This window comes from Semicossyphus pulcher, unplaced genomic scaffold (genome assembly GCF_022749685.1).
Source record: "Semicossyphus pulcher isolate SPU_LCO1_2020_fin unplaced genomic scaffold, fSemPul1.0.p SCAF_5, whole genome shotgun sequence".
NCBI lineage: Eukaryota > Metazoa > Chordata > Actinopteri > Labriformes > Labridae > Semicossyphus > Semicossyphus pulcher.
The window spans coordinates 9,072,188-9,093,051 of record NW_027211726.1 but is presented as its reverse complement, the minus strand read 5'-3'; the positions used below and the strand labels follow the sequence as shown (position 1 = coordinate 9,093,051).

The window sequence follows — 20,864 nt, the reverse complement described above, 5'->3', positions numbered from 1 at the left end:
CACTATCCGTTGTCCTCTCTCTTGATAAAGGTATAAAAAGCCGAAACACAATCTTAAAAAAATTAATAGATAATGAGTTGAAAAAAGTTCAATTTTAAAACTTTTACTTCAAAATGATGCAACATTTCTGTGAATCCAAGTCTCTGTAACACAGCCTGCTATGCCCTGATACAACTGCACATAGGAGAGGGATAGATAGGGATGGGCAGTATGATTCCAGATCTCTCGCTGTATTTGTCCTCATATAAAGCAAAAGGAGTACTGCATATGGAGAATCCAGCAATCTCTGTAATGCCTGGTCCACACTACAAGATGTTGAAAATCTGAACAGATGTTGAAAATGTCAGAGAGCCCACATATGACGATGTATAACCATAGATTTAACAGTTTTGCTCCTGTAGTGTGTGGAGAGCAGTGATTAAGCCAAGACAGCACACCACACACTCACAGATTCATTCACCAACAAACAGAGTCCGACTCTCACAACTGGGAATCTCGTAAAACTCTCGCTGTCAAACGAGACCCTAGAGTAAACAAACTATAAACAAACAACTGTAAACAAAAATAATTTATGCTCTCCGTTTGCCTTTGCCGCCATGGCGGCGGTTGTTGTGCTTCCTTTCTCAGTCAGCTTGCTTCCCCATTGTCCATTGTTTTGTTCCACTTGACAATCCACAGACTGCGTGCTCGGCTGTCCTCGGGGTTCCCCCCACACAACAGGACAACACCCTTAACATCCCTCACACCACAGGAACATCCAGAGAGATAATCCTTAGACGCATAAAAAAATCAGGATTGTGGGAGGGGGGAATCAGGCCCAAAATCACCCTTGTAGTGTGAACCCCGTTTAAGCAAAAGTTCAAAAGTTTGTGACAAACATTTGTCTGCTTTCTTGTAGCGAATAAGATGATTGATACCCATCTCATATCTGTGCGGTAAATAGCTAGCTCATAGTTAGCTTAGCTTAGCAGAGAGGCTGGAAACAAGGGGAAACAGCTAGCCTAGCTCCGTCTAAAAGCAATGAAATCAATCCACCAACACCTCATAAGCTCACTAATAAACTGGTTAAATCTTGTTTGTGCAAACACCACAGAAACAAAAGTGTTAGACAAGTTGTGGTAGAACTATTAGCATTACTGCAACAGGTAAAAAGCTGTTGTACCATATTCAGCATACATAAAGCATCCTAAAAGCTGGATTATAAGAGGCCGTATCATAGCTATACTGTGTGATTAAACATGATGGAATACCCTAACCCCCTGTCATGTTTCAAAACAAGTAGCTCCCAAAGATGTGCTAATGTTGCTGTAATGTTATCAGAGTAAAACTTGGGTACACTGCTTTTCTTTTGCACATCATTAATCATATATAGACACATCTACTGATACTTTCCCCCCATGTAGACGTGCATACAAATATAGACACATGCAGACACCAGCATACATGCTCTGGAATAAATGAGCGGCTTGTTTTCAGTGTTCCACTTTTTGCTCTTTTGCATTGCGATCTTTAAACCCTGAAGGCCGTGACAGCTCCGTGTCAGGAGAGAGATCCCGCATGATAGAGCAGCACGGCGAAGAAATGCGACTGAGCTCGGTTTGACAGTCCCACGCTGAGATACTGAAGGAAGCAGGAGCACGGAGGCAAAGTGTGTGTGTGTGTGTGTGTGTGTGTGTGTGTTGGCAGGTGGCGCTGGAAAAGGCACAGCAACAAACAAATCCAACTTGACACAAGTTACCAAAATACAAGCACTTTGAGAACAACCATTCCTGCATAAAATAGACTTATTTATTTAACCTCACTGGGTTTGGCTGATGAGGAGCTGCGCTTTAAAGGGAGAGAGGAAGAGGGGGAGAACTTCCCGTCAGTTGTTTATGTTGTTGAAATCAGGGCAGGGAGAGAAGCAGGCGTGCATGGAGTCGCAGAATAAGATGACCTATTTTGAACACACGCTGGGAGACAAGGCTCTCTAAACCTGATCCCAGCACCACAGAGGCTCAAACCTCTACATAGATAAATATAATACCGGCGTGTGTGCAGAGCCAGACTGGGATAATAATAATTCAGTCTGGAAATCCGACATATTAGCCCGAGCCAATCTCTAACAGTCTTTACTGTTTATACCCGTACCATTTTAAGTTTACTCGACACAAAAACTGGTTTAACAACATCCGTACCAGCTCGAATCAGTAAACTGTCTTTAACTGGGTTAGTTAATCAGCCGGGGTCGGGGTCAGCCCTACACACGGGTCTGTATGTGACTGACTGACTGACTGACTGACTGAGTGACGGTACTTTCAGAGCCGTAGAGAGAGAGAGAGAGAGAGAGAGAGTTGCGACATCGCAATGGCGGATCATGGAGCATATTGGACCTCCACTGACGCGACTCTCTGTCTATACGGCTCTGGATACTTTGTTCGGGGAGTAGGCGGGGCTGCTCCTCCGCTGTCCTCACCTACATCCGCAGCGAGCACCTGCTATTGGCATCGGCCTCATAACGACAGTCCTTGTAACACATTTCCCACAAAAGCGCACATTGACCTGATGCGGTCAGCCACATACAAGGTTTTGACCTGGTCTTGTTGCACCAGGTGTTTCCTCAGAGCTCTGACTGCCTTTTGTTGGTCGACATGAAGCACTAGAGCTTGATGATGGTGCGTCCGAGTAGCTGGATGCTAAATGGTAAATGGAATGTACTTACATAGCGCTTTTCTAGTCTTCTTACCACTCAAAGCTGCTTTTACACTACTTGTCATATGCACCCATTCACACACATATTCACACACTGATGGCAAACACCTAAGTGCCAATTTCCAATCAGGATCTATGCCCATTCTGGTGGAGCAATTTGGGGTTCAGTGTCTTGCCCAAGCACTTGGTGACATGTGATTGTAGCAGTCAGGGATCCCCCCAACCTTTCCGATTGAGAGGCGACCGACTCTACCACTGAGCCACAATTCCCCAATGGATGCAGGTGTCCAATATAAGCGTACAATGGTTCAATATAAGCATATTATTTTCAAGCTTCTCTCAACACACAGACATCTCTTTCCCGTCCTTTCCTACATATCTTCATATGTATGTGTAAAAATATACTCAGGAAGTGTCTCTTGCTCCTCAGCACATGTAGTTTTTCTATACTTCCCTCCATGGCTCTCGCTCTCATTATTTCTTTCGACTGCACTGTCCATTTCTTCTCCACACTTCGCAGACGTGCACACTCTATGCACACACTGAGCGATGTGTTGATGTCTACGTGCATGCAGAGATCATATCATTAGGTTAAAAACAGGCGGAGGGTCGATGGTCTACAGTTGTCAGTTACCGTAGCCACCACATGTTGTTTTCAGTGTTGGCTGCAGATTTTATGTTGTTAACAGTGACCAATCACAGGCCACCAGGAAGTCTTCTGCTGCTCCAGATGGACAGTCTGGACATACATGTGTGTATATATGTATCAATGTCTGAGATTCCACTTCATCTAATTATCTAACTCAGCGGCAGCTGTAATGTGTCTGGACTCAATGACCCCTCTGTTTGAACAACTTTAACTTCTGCCTTTGAGTCAGACGGAAGGTAGATTGAGCACAACAAGAATTTTCCGACCAGTTCAAACAAACCTGTCGCCCTCTTCATTGCGGTCTGTCGGCAAGTCATCACGGTCGAGACTACAGCCGTGTTTACGTAGCTTTGATGTGAGTCAGAGCACGTGATGATTGGATGGAAGTTTAACCTTCAGCAATCATTCATGAGTCATCGACTCCTGGAGGTTAAGTCTTGAGGGTCATCGGGCTGAGTGTTGGGCTGAGTGTTGGGTTGTATGTACGTCGGCTGCAACCCTCTATTTCGCCTGATTGCAAGCTGCTCTATTAACATAATATTTAGTGGAGGAAGTTTTTCTTCTTTTACCGCACTGCAGTTAGCGTTAGTGTTTTTACTAACCGTAGTTCCTAACCCTCAACGTACCATCCATCCATCCATTATCTATACCGCTTACCCAGGATCTGGAGCCCATCCCAACTGTCATTGGAGGAGAGGCCGGGTACACCCTGGACTGATCGCCAGTCAATCACAGGGCTGACACATAGAGACAGACAACCTTTCACGCTCACACTCAGACCTACGGGCAATTTTAGAGTCAATGAACCTAACGAGCATGTCTTTGGACTGTGGGAGGAAGGCGGAGTAAACCAGACAAAAGCCATGCATGGACGATGAGAACATGCAAACTCCAGACAGAAAGGCGAATTGTGTCCGGGATTTGAACCAGGAACCTTCTAGCTCTGAGGCGACAGTACTAAGCACTGCAGCACTATGTTCCCCCCTGGACATTTTAAGGGGCAAAAACTAAATAAAGTTGTCACTAAAATGTAGTCAGGGGTTTTGCGTCTTTATGTAAAAAGACACCCATTAAATGCTTTGACATTTTCAAATACAATCACACAAAACAAAACAAAAATCTTCAGGCTCCTGAAAGTCGTTCAAATGAACAATCTGAGAGGTAAAAAAATCAATCTTTCTCTGCTCACAGCTCGAGCCGACACCGAGGCCGCAACCTGTGATAAGCAGAGACATGTTTCATTTTAAAGGGTCACAAGCCCAAAAAGTTCAGGAGCGTTAGCTGAGTTAGTTTGTTTCTGGTCATTGATTTTGTACATCGATGATTTATTGGGGTGCAGCTTCTCAGATTTCGAGAGTGTTCAGACTCGATCCATAACAGGACTTCACTTCCTGCTGCATTAAATGACGGACTTCCTCACAATAAGAGTGATCGTTGTTCAGCCACACTGTACTTTGATAATGATCGACATCAGGACGTCTTGAACTTTATGTTTTCCTTTTGTATCTGTCGCTGTTCCGCAAGGCCAGGACTCTTATTGTGACAACAGAACACAATGTTTCCAATGTGCCTTTATTGTGGTCCTTCAATACATGAAGGAATTCAATCCAACAAATAGTTCTTATTGTTAAGAAATCCTATGAAAAGTCGAAAACCAATTATGTGTTTGAGCGTCTCACAATAGTTTCCAACATCAATACTTGTACTGTAGCGCTCAGGCCCGAGCTTATTGTAAAATGAAGATGGAAAGAAATGTATTGACTCAATCATTCTCAGTGACTCAAACTGTAGTTGTCGGACTTATTGTCATAAAGCTCAACAGCCTTGTATAGGGCTTTTCACCACTCATATAGCTTTAACACTACATGTCACATTCACCCTTTTACACACTGATGGCAGAGGCTGCTACGGAAAGTGCCCAACTGTCATTTTGTCGGATTTGCAACCAGGAGCAATTTAGGGTTCAGTGTTTTGCCCAAGGACACTTTAGCCGACTGGTGAAAAACCCCACTAACAACCCGGCTTTTTTTGCTTAATGGGAAAAGCTACAATCGACATTCACACCCGGGTCAAACAACTCTGCAGTAGACCCGGGTAATTAAAACCTGTGTCGACACGCTAATCTCCGCCCCCTTTCCGGCGCGATGCTATGCTCCGTCAGTAACTTCTGCGACTCCTCGTCATCTCAGCTACAAATTCCGCCTGTCTTTGTCCGAGCAGCGCTCGAACATCGTTCCAAATTTGTCGCCGCCGAGTTTGATAAACAGACTGAATGAGTAATAGATACAATAAAGACCTAACCACCGTAACATCTTCACTGTTTACTAACCTTGTCTGCGTTCGTGACGTCAGCAGAGAAGAGGCCGACAGGAGTATACTCCACTGGCAATGGGAACAGAGACAATCGGCATCTATAAGCGGGTCTTCCCGGGTCTAAAAAACCTGCGTCAACAAGCTAAATTTAGGTGGGAAAGGGATATTTGACACGTAGACTGAGGGAGCTGGGGATCAAACCACCAACCTCCCGATTGAAGGACGACCGACTCTACCACTGACCCACCCCAGTGTCTATAATCTATAAATACAGGAATGGTCTCATACATTCTGACCTTCTGAGTAACCTGCACACTTAGTGTTATCTTTCTCTGTTTTCACTGCTTTCTGATAGCCTTAAACCTACATGATTTGTATATAAATACTGTCTGTCAACCTTTTCATCAAGTTCCACCATCAACTCAAAGAATTTATTTGCCCAATTCTATGTTAACAAGAAATTAGGGGACAGAATTGGCGCTCTATGGCACATAAGAATATAACTATTTTGGCTTTGGAAATGCAACACTTGCTTCCAGTATGTAGTTTACTTTGTATTATTTTTATGCCATTTGCTGACCATGAGAAAAATATAGAACATCACCAGCTCATCTTATGAAAAAGCATTTAATGGTTTCCAGCCCGGCGGGGAAACACCAGCAGGTAAAGCCTGAAACCAGCCTATAGAACTGATGGTTCAAAGCTAAGAGGACAGATTCAGTTCAAATCACCTTCATACATGTTCCTATTACAAGACATAGAGAGGTGGCAGATGCGGCTGCACGCTGAGGTGTGCTGAGATTAAACAAGCAAGACTGCTCTGATTACAAATGCAGCGGGGGGGAGACGTGTAGAGAGAGAGAGATTCTGATGATCCAGACATTTTACTACCTGTCTCTGAAAAGCTGCACGTCTGTTAATTCAGGGAAATAACATTCATCATTCGTACAGGAGGCGTACAGGCTGAGATACCGCAGGATACAGGACCATTATTTGTGTGTATGCATGTGTGCAAGCATTCATGTGTGAGCGTACGGGTGAAATGGAATCGGTGTGTGAATTACATTCAGAACAGAACATTAATAATAGATCAACCCTGCCTTTGTTTGGGATGTAAACGTGATGACTGGGCTTTGTAATTGGTTAGTTTTCTGCTTCTTATTCACACACACACACACACACACACACACACACACACGCAATTACATACCACAGAAACATGTCGAAATCGTAATTCTCTGTCAGACGCTGGAGCTCACACACGCATCGCTACACACACACACTCTGCACTCATGTCAGCGAGGCATTCACACGCTGGTCTGTTTAATTTAGGTTTGGCAGATTATAGTAATTATGTTAAAGAAAAGATTTTCCAGAGTAATTTGCCCTTTTCTGTCCTTGAAGAGTGAAACAGCAGCAGCTGAAGGATGAACACACTCCTTGAGTTTACACTCGCACTCAGCTGCACAACCAGACGGGGAAATATGCCGGTATAAAGGTTATGAAAGCATGCAGAGTCTGATGGTTTTGCAGGCTTTTAGTGCTACAATGATCTTTTTAATCATCTGAAAATGGTTTCCTATGGATGTAACGCACACATAACAGCTACTATCCTTCATATTAAGATGCAGAATGCGCGTATAATGTGTTTTAAATGTGTTTGTGTGTGCGTGTGCGAAAAGGACAAAGGGTTTGTGTGTGTGTGCGTCTAAAGTGGCAGCTAAGAGAAACGACATAAATTGGAAATGTGTCATTAAACTGCACCTCAAGGCTCTCTCTCGCATACCTAATTAACAGTGGACTTCGGCGTCTTTACACATTCACCAACAGGGGACTTAACGTCCAACAGGGGACATTTTTGACATCCCCTCCTGGCCAGTGTAGCATTATAGTCCCCTCCTGATAATAAAGACGTGTATGTGTGTGTGTAGTAGATAAAGAGGTATACCAATTAAATCAGGACTATATTTACACCTTCATACAACACAGAAACTTTCTTTTATCTGTGCAAACTATGCTTTAACTGAAGGCGTTCCCATGTGTGTGTTTGCATAAATGTGTTTGTGTGCACGGAAAGGAGAAAGGGTTTCTGTGTGTCTAAAATGGCAGCAAAGAGAAGCGCAGAGACGGCAACATAAATTGGAAATATCATTAAACTACACCTGTAGGCCTGCTCTCCAAAAAAAGTAATGTGTGTTCATGTGTGTGTGTGAACTCGCATACCTATTTAACAGGGGACTTAACGACCAGGAGGGGACATTTTTGAGGGGACCTCTTGGTCAGTGTTGCCTAATCGTCCCCTGTCGGCAATAAAGACGTGTATGTGTGTGTGTATCAAATAAAGACAGTCAATGTAAACTACCAATTAAATTAGGACTCAGAAGAAAGTTTTGCGTTTGTTTGAAGGTGTAAAAGTAACTATTTGTGCAAACTGTCCTTGAGATTACGGAGTTCCCATTCCGTGTGTGTGTGTGTGTGTGTGTGTGTTAGAGAAGAGATGTCGGAGCTCGGAGTATTCTCACCATTGTCCGGAGACAGAAGCAGGAGGGGGATTTGAAGAGTCTTCCGAACATGCTGACAGCTTGTCAAGGCTCCTCCCACGTCTGTAATGAATTTCAGCCTTTTGTGGAGTGTGTGGTCCCGCTGCACTGATAAGCCCTGGCACTAATACAGTTAACAAGGAGCGAGTGTTAGTGTGTAAAAAAATGTGTGTTTGTGTGTGGGCTGACATGGTGTTTACATGCTTTTGAGCAGAAATAGCTTGATGTATTGCAGTGTTTGCCAATAATGATGTTGAATACGATATGGCTGAATTTGCACGCCTGTTAGTGTGTCTAATAATAGCCGAGCCGAGGTGGAAATACTACTTTAATATGGGGACTACACTTGAGCTTCATTAGAGGTACTACTATCTTCCTATTTAATGCGACTTTTCTAACAAATACAGCTCTTCACACATTTTTATGTCCAAGTGACAAAGACCTCTCACAACCGTATTAATCATGACTGGAGCAAAGGAGGAAATGAGGTGACAAAGTCTCAACAGGGAGGAGTCAGGTTGGAACGATAGGTCAACACAGTATTGGACAGTGCTGCGATCCTTTTCCGTAAGCTTTACCACAATCGTTATGAAAACTTCAAACTAATATGAACTGAAAAATATCTTTAAAGCCTTTAACGATCACATTCCTGGTCACACAGTGCTCCAGCAAGTGGGCCACATAGGATGATCACAGTGGGTTCGCGGGCAACACAGAATAGTTTATCAAGAAATTGCTTCAAATAGCTCCTGCATTTACAGTATAATGTTTCTAGATGTCAATAATAATAACTAGTGATGCTACAGTATATTCCTTCTCCATTTAATTATAACTAAACAATAATTATCTGCGTTTATTACTTGTTAGAGCAGACTTGATCAGCTTTGGTCCATTTAGAGCCATTTTGAAGCTGCTTGTTTGCTTTAAGTTGCCTAATGGGGCTTTTTCTTGAATTTGCCTTTGAGGAATTCGTATTAAAAGGTGCAGCAGGTCAAATTTATGTTACCGCAGAAAATGCAACCTAGTGTCCAACTGCTGTAGTTTTACAAATCCACTCGACGTCCGTTGTAGAGTTGAGAAAAAGCAAACAACTTTAATCACAGGTGTCACAAGTCGGTTAATCCACTGAATTTTCTTTGCTGGATAACATAAAACTTATCAGGACAGGACACGGTATAAAAACCGTGTGACTCCACAGCTAGTCCGGCCTCCACTCGATGCCACAGTTCAACAGCTTCACAGAAGTACGTGCGCCAGGGTGCGCTCTCTTAAAGCAACAGTACGTATTTATCAAAAATGTATGACATAGGCTATTCTGCACCTAAACATGAAATATTTAACTTAAAGTCAAGTATAATAAAAACATACTGATTCGTTATTATTACTTAACTCTATAAATCTATATAAATGTACACATTCTAGGAACAGGACATAAGAAAACTATAAGGAAAATTAACAATATAATCCTAGCCTCCAACAAGATATATGTTAAAAATATTTTAAAGAATGCACAAACTTGTTTCCTGTAGATTATCTGTTCTATCACAGTATTAAACCTTCTTAATTATTGACTATATTTTTGTTCGTTCCTGACAAAACTTTAATCTGCCAACTTTTCTCCAGCTCTCTGCCCCCCAACCACACACACACACACACACACACACACACACACACCTCTCCTGTCTTCACACACACACAGTGCGCCCTGCCTCTCTCTTTTTCTCCCCGTGTGTCTGCCCAATGACTGTATATACAGATGGACGACGCGTCTCCATCTGCTCCCATTGTACAAAATTGATGCCAAAATAGCCCCTGTGATAGGCGCTGCCATCTTGCGATGGTGATGTCATATGAAGCCAGAGTCTGCGCAGTAGAGATCGGCGGGTGGCGCCGCTGAAGCCACTTCCGCTAACCAAACACACACTTAACTTACCAAAAAAACAGCAAGGATCTCGCTCGCCGGCGTGTTTAACAGCAGAACATCTTCTTGTGTTGGTCTGAGGTTAACGTTCACAGATATGGAAACTTCAGTGACTGTTGTGATTGTTTTTGTAACGTCTCCTCTCACCGTTCGTCCTCTACTCTGCTAATCAGGAACAGATCGGCTGCAGGAGCTGTATTTGTCAACAGAGCCGTCAATCATCATTTTGACAGCATCAAATAACTAATTATAAAATAAACTTGTCAGAAAAATGAACACTTAGACGTAAATCAGCATGATAAGAACTAACTATAATGACAGAAACCATGTTTGAGAAACATTTATCTGGCGTGTATTTTGATTTTATAGTTTGACTCATGTCCCATCTGTTAACATGGAGGAGGCGGTCTTTATGACCTATACTGCAGCCAGTCAGCAGGGGGCGATAGAGAGGGTTTGGCTTCACTTTAAGGGAGCTGTCATGTCGTCCATCTTTTATACAGTCTATGGTCGGCTCTGACGACTTTCTCCATCAGCTGTACGTTTCATAAAGTCGCCTATAAACACTACTCCAGTCTTTTTTCTGCCCACAGTCTGTTTCACAACAGCAGGTGACATGTGGAGGATGTTTGTTGATTCTTTCCTGCCTGGCGTATTGAAACAAGCGGAACCAACGTGTTCATCAGATACAACCAGCTGCACTGAGAAAACAACAGCATTAGTAGGCATGACAAAGGAGAGGTCCCACAACAATCCTCTACCGTGTGTGCGTAATAAGAGCGTTCGCAGCAGAGCGTGTGTGTCGGTCACAATGAACAGGAGCAGGAGGGGCAGCGTGAGCGGAGAGTGTCGGCTATAATTCGATCGCGGGTGGCGTCTTCTCTCAGAAAAAAAAACAACTAAACGAAATTGATCAAATGCTAAAATGGGTCGCCAATGATACTTGGCAGCTGTTAACGTACCTGGGTGGACCAGCTATGTAAAGACTGCGTGGGAAACACTGAATGTTCATCACCTTAGTAATATTTATCATATTGCAGACACCAGCTGGATGTGTAGGCAGCTTCTTGCAGGCCAGAGAAAAATTTAAAAGGGCCGGATCTGGCCCGCGGGCCGCCAGTTGAATACCCCTGCTCTAGATGGACTGTGGCTCAGAGGTAGAGCGGGCCATCCTCTGATTGATAGATTGGCTGTTCAATCCCAAGTTCCTGCATGTTTTCCTTGGGCAAGACACTGAAGTCCAAAGTGCACCCAAAGGCCATCAGTGTGTGAATCTGTGTGACAGAGACTTTGATTGGTCGGTAGCCTAGAAAAGCGCTACGTAAGTGCAAAGTAGTCTGACATTATAAGAGGTCGGTAAGTGCGGACAAAAGCTTCAACCAACACATTTCAATCAATAATTTTATGACATCCACCAATCAGTCAATCTTAAACCGTTAGCGGCACAGAGCTCAGATCCTTTCGTTAGCTAACGAGCAACTGGATGTGTATCTGTGTGTTTTCGTGCGCTTGCCCACTTTTCAACGCTCAAATCACTTCCCAACGCAACCGGCTCAAGGCACAGGCGATACAGCCGGTCGCCCTGTGTAATGAAGCTCTTGTGGTTAGGAATTCTAGTCAGCGATATGGGATGTCTATTCAGGACACGGGAGGCTGGAGCGTTTATTGTGAACTAAATTATAGGAACACAGAAGCAAAAGACATCCACGTTAGCGACTTAGACCTCTACAATTAACATAAACCTCACAATAACAACTTTAAACACTTATAATAAAGAAACAGTGCTAAGCAGGTACTAGAGACTTTAATCTATAACAGAAATGCTTCTAAATAGGCTACATACAGAACGGATAAAAAGTCTACTTAATACAAACTAGCTTGTTAATTGCTTCATAAACAGCTGATAAACTTACAATATTACAGCATACACAAATTAGCACTTAGTTGTGGTCACGGACGCACACAAACTGGAAACAACGGAAACGTAGCATAGCTATGGGCTAACCGTCGCTGTCCGTTCGTCTCCCTGCAACTCCCCGTTCCCTGAGCCTTTTGCACACCGAGGACCCCACGTTCTGGGGGGCGCTGGCTTGAGCCTCAAACATTTTGACATGCAGCCCCACGTAACGATGTTAAATATAAACCTACTGCCAAAATTAACACCTTTATTCCCAACCTGTGCGTGCAAGCGATGTAGAGAGAGAGAGAGAGAGGAGCAAATGATGAGAGGTGCAGCACTACAATCCATAAACTCTACGACGTACCATTTGCGGTGCGGGACGCCAAATCCTAAACTCGCCTAGGGCACCAAAACGGCCCGTTCCAACGTTATGTCTGTCGCGTGTGACATGCAGTTTCAGCTCAACTTTAACTGCACACTGATGACGTGAATATTTCTCCACCGTGTGAAAAGTTTTTCTTACTTTTCTTTCCACAAGTTTCTAGATATTAAAATGAATTCTTACCTCTGCGTTGGCTCTGTGCCCCGAGTTTCAGCTCCTGCAGTTGAATAAAGTAACATATAAAATCACAAATCTGTTTCCTTGCACCAGGCTCCATCCCCACACACACACACATGCTCTCTTACACACACACACACACAAGCTGTTGTCAGAATGGGGGCTGGCATGTATCTTTGTGCCTTGTCATCACATGCTCCGACTGAGCTCTAAATGTCACTTGTCTCTCTCCGCTTCATCTGCCTGACTCATCCTCCCTGTCTTCACTCTGCATTTCAAATGCTCCTGTGTGTGTGTGTGTGTGTGTGTGTGTGTGTGCGTGCACGCGTGTGCGAGCGACACTGACGTGCTTATGTGTACGCGTTTGATGGACACACCGCCGCTCTCCACCTCTCTTTGAACGTCGCCTGCAAGCACAATGATGCTCGCTGCATTGATTTTCTCGTGCCATTCTATAATTATGTCTCCACTTTTTATTCGTCCTCCCCCCTCTCTCTCTCTCTCTCTCTCTCTCCCTCTGTCTCTCTTTTATCCCGTCTCTCTTATCTCCCCCCTTCTCTCTTCTATTTTTCTAATTCCATCCCCCTGATCCATTTTTATGCCTCAGTGTGCCCATGCTTGTTATCTCGGCCCTTTCTCTTTTTTTTGCTGTTTGATCTCAACTTCTTAATTTCCTCTCTCATCTACGTCACTCCGCTCCGTTTCATTTTGCAACCCCTCCCTCTCCTCCTCCTCCTCCCTGCTCTTACTGTCATTGTTTTTCTTTTTGCTCCTCTGTTGTCGTCTGATTTTTGTCGATTTCAATTTTTCTCAACCTGTTTGTTTTTTGTCCACTGGAGCGATTGTTCTGTCTCCGGCCTGTAACTCCCAAGTCATTAAAAACCACAGCTCAGTTTTTGGCCCTCAGCTTCACAATATGACGATCTAGGTACCACTCTGCCATCACTCCTCAGTGTTGTCCTCTAGCCTCAATGTTTTCATGTGCCATGGAAGTCATGTGACGAAGTATTAACGCAGCTAAAGTCGCTTAGGGTGGCAGTCGTGAGCGAAGGACGAGTCAAATTACCACGGGACGTTCAATTCCTGCGTGTTACAAATAGTGAAAACCAGGCGATATAGGCGGTTGTTTTGAACGCAGCACCAATGTTAAATTGAAGCCTACTGCAAGATCAACACCTTCGCTCCCAACCTTTCTCCCTGCTCCGCTCGCATGTACCGTCACTCTGCTGCACTCTCTCTCTCTCTTACTTTCTATGTGTAAACAACATAAGCTAATGGTTTCTTGTTTCTATCCAAGTTTATTTATATAGCACATTTCAGCAACAAGACAATTCAAAGTGCTTTACACAGAACAAAAGCAAAGAAACAAGACATTCAAAAGTAAAGTGAAGATAAACTGAAAACAGCTAAAACAGAAGCCACAATATAAAAAGAGTTAAAGCTACAGTGCAGATATAAATAATTAGAACAGTTATTAAAATAAATGTATTAAAATAGTTAAATAAAAAGCAGCCGTGAACAGGTGAGTCTTCAGTCTTGATTTAAAAGAAGTGTTTCAGCAGTGCCTTGTCATCAAGCTCCGACTGAGCAAGCTAATCCATGTCATCAGCGTGGTTAGGGGAGTGGCTATGTTGGCCGGCCGCCCCACCTTTATCCATATTTCTAAATAACCAGGGGAAGCTTTGCCATTTAATTTTCATCTTCTTTATCAAAAAACGAAAAACAAATAAAACTTAAATTTTACCGCTAAGTTACTTTTGTTAGAAACATATTTTATGCAACTTGCACATTTTTTATGTTGGATGCAATCACTTTAATACATGTTATATGGCCATCTCTTTACAGTTACATGGATTAGGACGTGCATTTAACACGTGTTTTCATGAATTGGATAATTATCCTAATTATTTGTCCGTTACTGAATGTGTTTGATACTGCATTTAATAAACGCATTTTTGTAAGGCTATCTATTGTCAGATTTATATCTGGGATATTTGAGGGGATTTTATTTTGAAATAAAGATCATGTTTTACAGTAATAAACTGTGTATGGAGATCACAGCAGGAAAAATAAAACAGTATAACAGCAACTAAACGGTAATAAAGTGGACAGCAAAGTACTGTAATGTTTTTTACAGGAGTAAACTGTTTTTGTAGTATACAGCAGGTACACTGTAAAATAAGAGTTAACTGCTGGTAACTGTAGCTGCCAGTAGTTTACTGTTACCAACATTAACCGCCTGTTGGACATCCAAAACTTGGCATGCTTTATTTTGAAAATCTAGCTGGATGTTGCTATTTATTTTTGCTTTATTTTGAAATTGTGACCGTATGTTGACCGTGGAGCCGTGTCGGTGCCAAACTTACACTACAGTTGTACCTAGATCTTCATATTTTGAAGCTTCGGGCCAGGGATCGCGCTGCTGTATTTAATGAGCTGGGAGTGACAACATGCTTTCTCTCTCACCATCCTCCCTGTAATTTTCTTATATTAACTTTTTCCAATCTGTTCTGTCTTGTATTTTTCTCTGCAGCTTCTCTGGAGTGTACCCCATCTTCACCGTAGCCCTGACGGAGACGCCTGCCGCTTTGATGACATCCACCTAACATGTGAACCCCAGACTTCTCCGTGGAACAGTCGCAGCTCTCCGTCTCACACCTCTGCTCTCCGTCCTCTCCGAAGACTGATCTGGGAAAAAAAACAACCTCCTGTCTTCTTCCCAGCCACTCCTGAGAAGCTCCCACGAGTTGTGACTTGCTGTTTCCTCGCAGTCCAAACAATTCCTCACAGCTTCCTGGAATATGACCAACAGTTTCCATTACAGGCGTCCCATCTCCGCTCGGCTCTGACCTTTGCAGCCAAACCTCCACCAGACCTCTCATGCTAAAACTCCTACACTCCTCTCAGACATACAGTAACTACACTCCCTCTAGAGACGTGCCGACAGCCAAGCCCTCTTAATGATCCTCTGCCCACAACTCAACACTTGAAAAGAATTTTAACACAAAGAAAATCTCTGCAGCTTTGCCTTCTGATTGGACGATATTTATACTGCTTTACTTTTAGGCAACTTATCCCAAAACAAATCAGCCTTCATCACAGTAAAGCAGACCTATTTAAATGGCGGCCTGTGAGCCAAATCAGGCACTTAAAAAACAGCCATCTAACCATCATTAGAATATTTTAAATATGTAAAATACCCTCAAACTGTAGTATACACAACAAGGTAATCTTTTTGTCTGTCTTTAAACAATTTTTTTTGTAGTTAAGCACAGAAATACGTATTTAAGAGAAAAACAAGCTGTTTAAAGTTATAATCTCGAAGATCTCAGTTTCATTCTCTTTGGCGGCACCTGTGGCGATAAACGGTAATTGCCGGAGCACACTTCCCAGATATCCAGACAGTGTCGCATGTGTGACGTCCACGGTTGGCTCCGGTTGTAACTCTTGATTTTCCTCGCTGACGGTCGCTTTCCTTTTTAGACTGTTTGCTTCATCTGAGCGTCGAGTTTGTTTCTTTTTCTTTGGATTTTCACTTATTTTTGAAGTTGTATCTGTAGTCATCGATCTTTTCTTTGTCTGTTCAGCCATAGTAGATTACTGTTTACTCGCAACACTTGCAGAGACCGGAAAAGCAGCTGCTTAGCTCCGCCTACCCTCTCTGGCAGACCAACCAGTGCTGGGTGATGGAAAACGCGTCACTAACTGGGCGCGTTCGTGAGAGTCGCCACAAACACCCAGTCTGTAATACTGCAAATGCAAAGGATTTCATCAGTGGGCCATAGGCTCAATTCCAATTGTGTTACCTTGGCGATAGATAGTGACTTAACATACATTTGGATGAAAATCTTTGAGATTATTACTTTAAGCATTGGTTTATTAAAACATCAATCTATTTCCCCTTTAGGATTAAAAATGTGCTTTTTTAACACTATAAACTCCTAGCATAACAGATCTGACCTTTGGCACTATATTTCGTTCAAATCTAGTCCTTCTAAAAGTATAACCTATAACCACTTCTTCATTCAAACACAGTCTCTTGGTCTGTTAGCATGTTAGCTCCTCCATAGTAGCATTTTAATGTGTAGTTTCCCCCCACGAGTCCTCTCGTGCTGAGCTCCTCTGCTACAGACTTCTAACAGTGGCAACACAAAGACTTTCCCCTGTCACTATACCCCTCTACTTCCTTATTCCCACAACTGCAAAGGACTTTTTACACAAATATACGTGTTTTCGTGCTCTTTCTCTCTCATTCTGTGCATAGGTCTCGTAAACAGTGTGCAAAAACGCCTGGTGAAGTAGCCATATCCCTTCTCACTTCCTCCTCTCATATTGTGGATCACTCTCTCAGGATGTAGACGGTAAACCTGAGAGAACTTCACTGTGAAAACAACCAACAGTTTGTGTGCGAAATAAACACTGAACCTGGCATCACATTAGGTACGGTTAAGTTGGCTCCCCGCGAAATGAAGGACATCGTTGCGAAAAGCAATCTGAAGGAGATGAAGCAGAACCTGGAGGAAAGAGAAAAAAAAGACAAGACAGGATGAACTGCATGAGGAAATTCCCTGGGTGTCTCTAAAAGCACCGTGCCAGCAGGTAAACTGAAACAAAAGAGAAAGGGAGTGGCTGTAAGAAAGAAGAAAGAAAAAAACGGAGCGGGCAAAGCAAAAGGGCTCCGAGATGCTTCGACTGGAAACTCTTTACCGCTAATGAGCGGAGAAAAAGAAGAAAAGACATCACAGATAACAAAAGAAGAGGCTTTTTTCATTTCCCTCCGTAACGCCGACTCCTTATTGCTTTCCATCTCACTGCTTTGAGACTATTTTTAGAAGTATTGAAAATAGTGTAGAAAGGAGACGTGGAGATGTTGACTGTCAGTCTGTTAGGAAGAAACACTGTATTCTATTTATCTCTGTTAATGTGAAAAATGGCCACTCACTGTTGATAATTTTGGTATTTTATCTGCACTTAAAAGCACACGTGTCCGTCACAAAAGCATCTGTTACTCTGGATCATCTTCCTCACTTCGTCTGTGAGTGTAAATACATTATTGTAGCCAGTATAACGACCTCCTCTATCAATGTAAGCAGCTGGTTCTAAATGTACCGGAGTGATATTCATCAAAAGCTTGATTCAACGCCGATGTAGCATGAGCTGTTGTCATGGTAACAACATCTTTTTTCTCTCCTGGATGGGTGCCGTCAATCAAAGGGGGATAAAATAGCTGCAGCAGTTGGAGCGTAGGGGAGGGTGGGGGGACGGGGGAACGGGGTCAAAGTCGGCCCCCCGAGAGCCATCGCGTTTTAATGGGATTCCATTTGTACACGGGTCCCTGTGTGTCCGGCCATTCATTGTTTGGATAGCAGCTGTAGCCCTAATGCAGCACAGACCTGCGAGTAGATTGAATAATATTGATCAGATCGTCAGGACATACAGTCGGTCCACCAGGATTACAAAAGCCTCCAGGAGTGTGTGTGTTGTAGCGTGTGTGTGTGTGTGTGTGTGTGTGTGTGTGTGTGTGTGCTGACAGTCACATAGGAATGGAGTTGTTCGGGCTAAAACACAAGTGGCTATTTCACGGTCGGGTGGAGATGCCGTGTCCATGTCTGTCAGGGCCACAGGAGGAAGGGGAGCACTGAAGCTTCCGTTAAGTTTCAAAATTCTCCATTCCTCCATTTCAGGCTGGAAAAGTGTCGATATGTGGACTGGGAGGAGTGGTCTGCAGTGGTAAGGGGCTGGTGAGTTTGAGATCTGGATTTATTTCAGCAAACAACTCGTCAGGCAGGAGTTCCCGTCTCTCTAATATAACTGTTTTCATCAGTATAATGGATTCATATTGATAATTATATTCTAAAAGTTCCTGTTCAGGCATTAATCAACCTCTAGAAATTAATTTCTGCTGAAATAAATTACATATTTACAGTTTTTTTCTGTGAAAAAATCCCCTAAAGACTAAAATGCATAGATATAACTCCACACATTTGCCTTTGTTTAGTAGGCGCCATAGTGTGTATATATAAATAGTCACCTGCAGCTCAAGTCAAACCTGCTAAATGATAATATGTAGCTACACCTGGCTGCTCCTCTGGTGCTCCATGTTTAACAGTAGCAACACTCCGCAACTCGACGGGTTCGTTAGTTAGAAATCTGTCGTATGAAACGTGTCTGTCTACATCAGTGTCTTTGGGACCGTATGTCTGCTTATTTCTTCCACATGGACATGCTAACACAGTAAAACACCTAGGATTCATTGGAGCAGGTCATTAAAACCACCAAGAAAACCTCCTATTGGCATTAAAGAAGGGTTCTGCATATTGGGAAATACATTAGTTCTTCTCAATGAGAAGAAAGATCTGTAATCTGTAGCTTACAGCCAGCAGCAAACTAGCCTAGGTTAGCATACAGACTGGTTTCAGGGCAAAACAGAGCTAGCTTGACTCGAAAGGCAACAAAATATGCTAACCAAATATCTCTAACAATATACGGACTAAACTTATTTAACTAAATAAATGCGTATTCCTATCTTAACAACAGTTAGACGTAAGATCATAACCACTCTTATACCCCTTCCCCCCGCGATGATGAAGGTTTTTCAGATGCTGATTGCTGATTGTTTTCCCATTGCCAGTGAAGTATACTCCTGTCGGCCTCTTTTCTGCTGTGTCTGACGTCACAAACGTGCCCGAAACAGGAAGATGTTACGGTGGTTAGGTCTTTATTGTATATTTAACTCATTCAGTCTGTTTATCAAACTCGGCGCTGACAAATTTGGAACGATGTTCGAGCGCCGCTCGGACGGAGACGGGCGGAATTTGTAGCTGAGATGACAAGGAGACGCAGAAGTTACCAACAGAGCATAGCATCACGCCGGAAAGGGGGCGGAGATTAATGTGTTGACACAGGTTTTGTGTTCCCATCAATGCCGATCGGAGCCGAGGCGATAATTACCCGGGTCTGAATGCCGATTGTAGCCTTCCCCACTAAGCAAAAAAGCCGGGTGTTAGCAGGTTTTTTGACCAGTGGGGAAGTGGCTTTATATTAACGGTCCAGCAGGCAGGTAGCTAAGCTAAGCAGGATACCTGGCTCTTTCCTAAGGTGACCAAATCCATCCACTAGCTCCTCTAAAACTCTTTATTCCATCAGAAATGTAAATGGAAAAATGGGATATGACATTAGAGATGGTGGACGGTGGGTTTTGTCACCTTAAGACAATGTTAGCTACTTCCCTGTTTCCAGTCTTTAAGCTAGGCTAAGCTAACCTGCTGCTGACTGTGGCTTCATATTTATCAGACAAACATAAACGCGTGTTAATGTTTTCTAACTCTTGGCAAGGAAAATACAAAAAATAAGCTTATTTCCCAGATGTTATTAACTTCAATTTGGAGTGAACTTTTGCTCTGATATGATCAGACCCATTAGAAGTTGCACATAGAAAACTGGCAAAACCAATGTCCAATTCTTCCCTGATCTAATCCGGTGGGAAAAACACACCAGGCAGAGTTCCTGTGATCATCCAGTATATGAACCACTTGCATTGAATTTCATCATATTTTTGATTGTGGGCCTGTAAAGGAAAGAAAAGCAGTGTGTCTGTATTCCAGCTTCAATGTGGCTGTAATGGATTATTGAAAGCCTTTGTATCAAATCGTGTTTCTTTTCTCTCAAAATCTCTTTGAAACTTATTTTTGCATTTCCAAGCCAACAGTCTAAACTTTGGGTCACGACCAAGATTCGCTCGTAGGCTCCTTACGATACAACAAATGTAGCAGCGTGTTTTAGTGATGCATACGCCAGGCTGCAGTACTGTAATAACCCTGGATGTAGGCAGTAAGATATTGATTCTTTATTGTTCCTCTCCAGAGTGTGTGCTCGCTCCCTACACGCAGGGAGGAATAGATTCCTCTCCAGAGGCATGAGGGAAACTTTCCACAGCGTTTCTGGCACCGATATCCAGGTATAACCAGCTCCAGATCTGGCAACTGTGCCAAAATGTCCGCAGACTTGCCTGAACTAGCTCAGCTCGTAGTCTCCCAAGCACCTGAGAGAGGTTTGGCACGTACTCACAGACGCTGATCAACGGTGCAATGTTACACAAGACCACGTCAGACTGAAGCTCACACGTTATTGCACAAGAACTCTCACACATGCTGGCATGCACCTAAAACGCACACAGAACACATCGACAAGCACACACACACACATAATTCTCAACAGATTAGCATTACAGACAGAACGGCGGGTTACACGAAAAGTTATGCATAAACAGCCGTAGAAGCAAACACGTCAGA

General features: G+C 43.2%; 1 protein-coding gene across 2 annotated transcripts in view; it reads left to right on the top strand.

The window, feature by feature from the left end:
- Nucleotides 1-16,005, top strand: part of samd12 (sterile alpha motif domain containing 12) — a 129,562-nt gene extending 113,557 nt beyond the window's left edge. For both annotated transcript variants that reach the window (XM_069681655.1, XM_069681654.1), the window contains exon 5: nucleotides 15,107-16,005. In XM_069681655.1, coding sequence (XP_069537756.1) covers nucleotides 15,107-15,138 — 32 coding nt within the window. In that variant the 3' untranslated portion in view covers nucleotides 15,139-16,005. The remainder of the gene's footprint in view (nucleotides 1-15,106) is intronic.
- The last annotated feature ends 4,859 nt before the right edge of the window (nucleotides 16,006-20,864 follow it).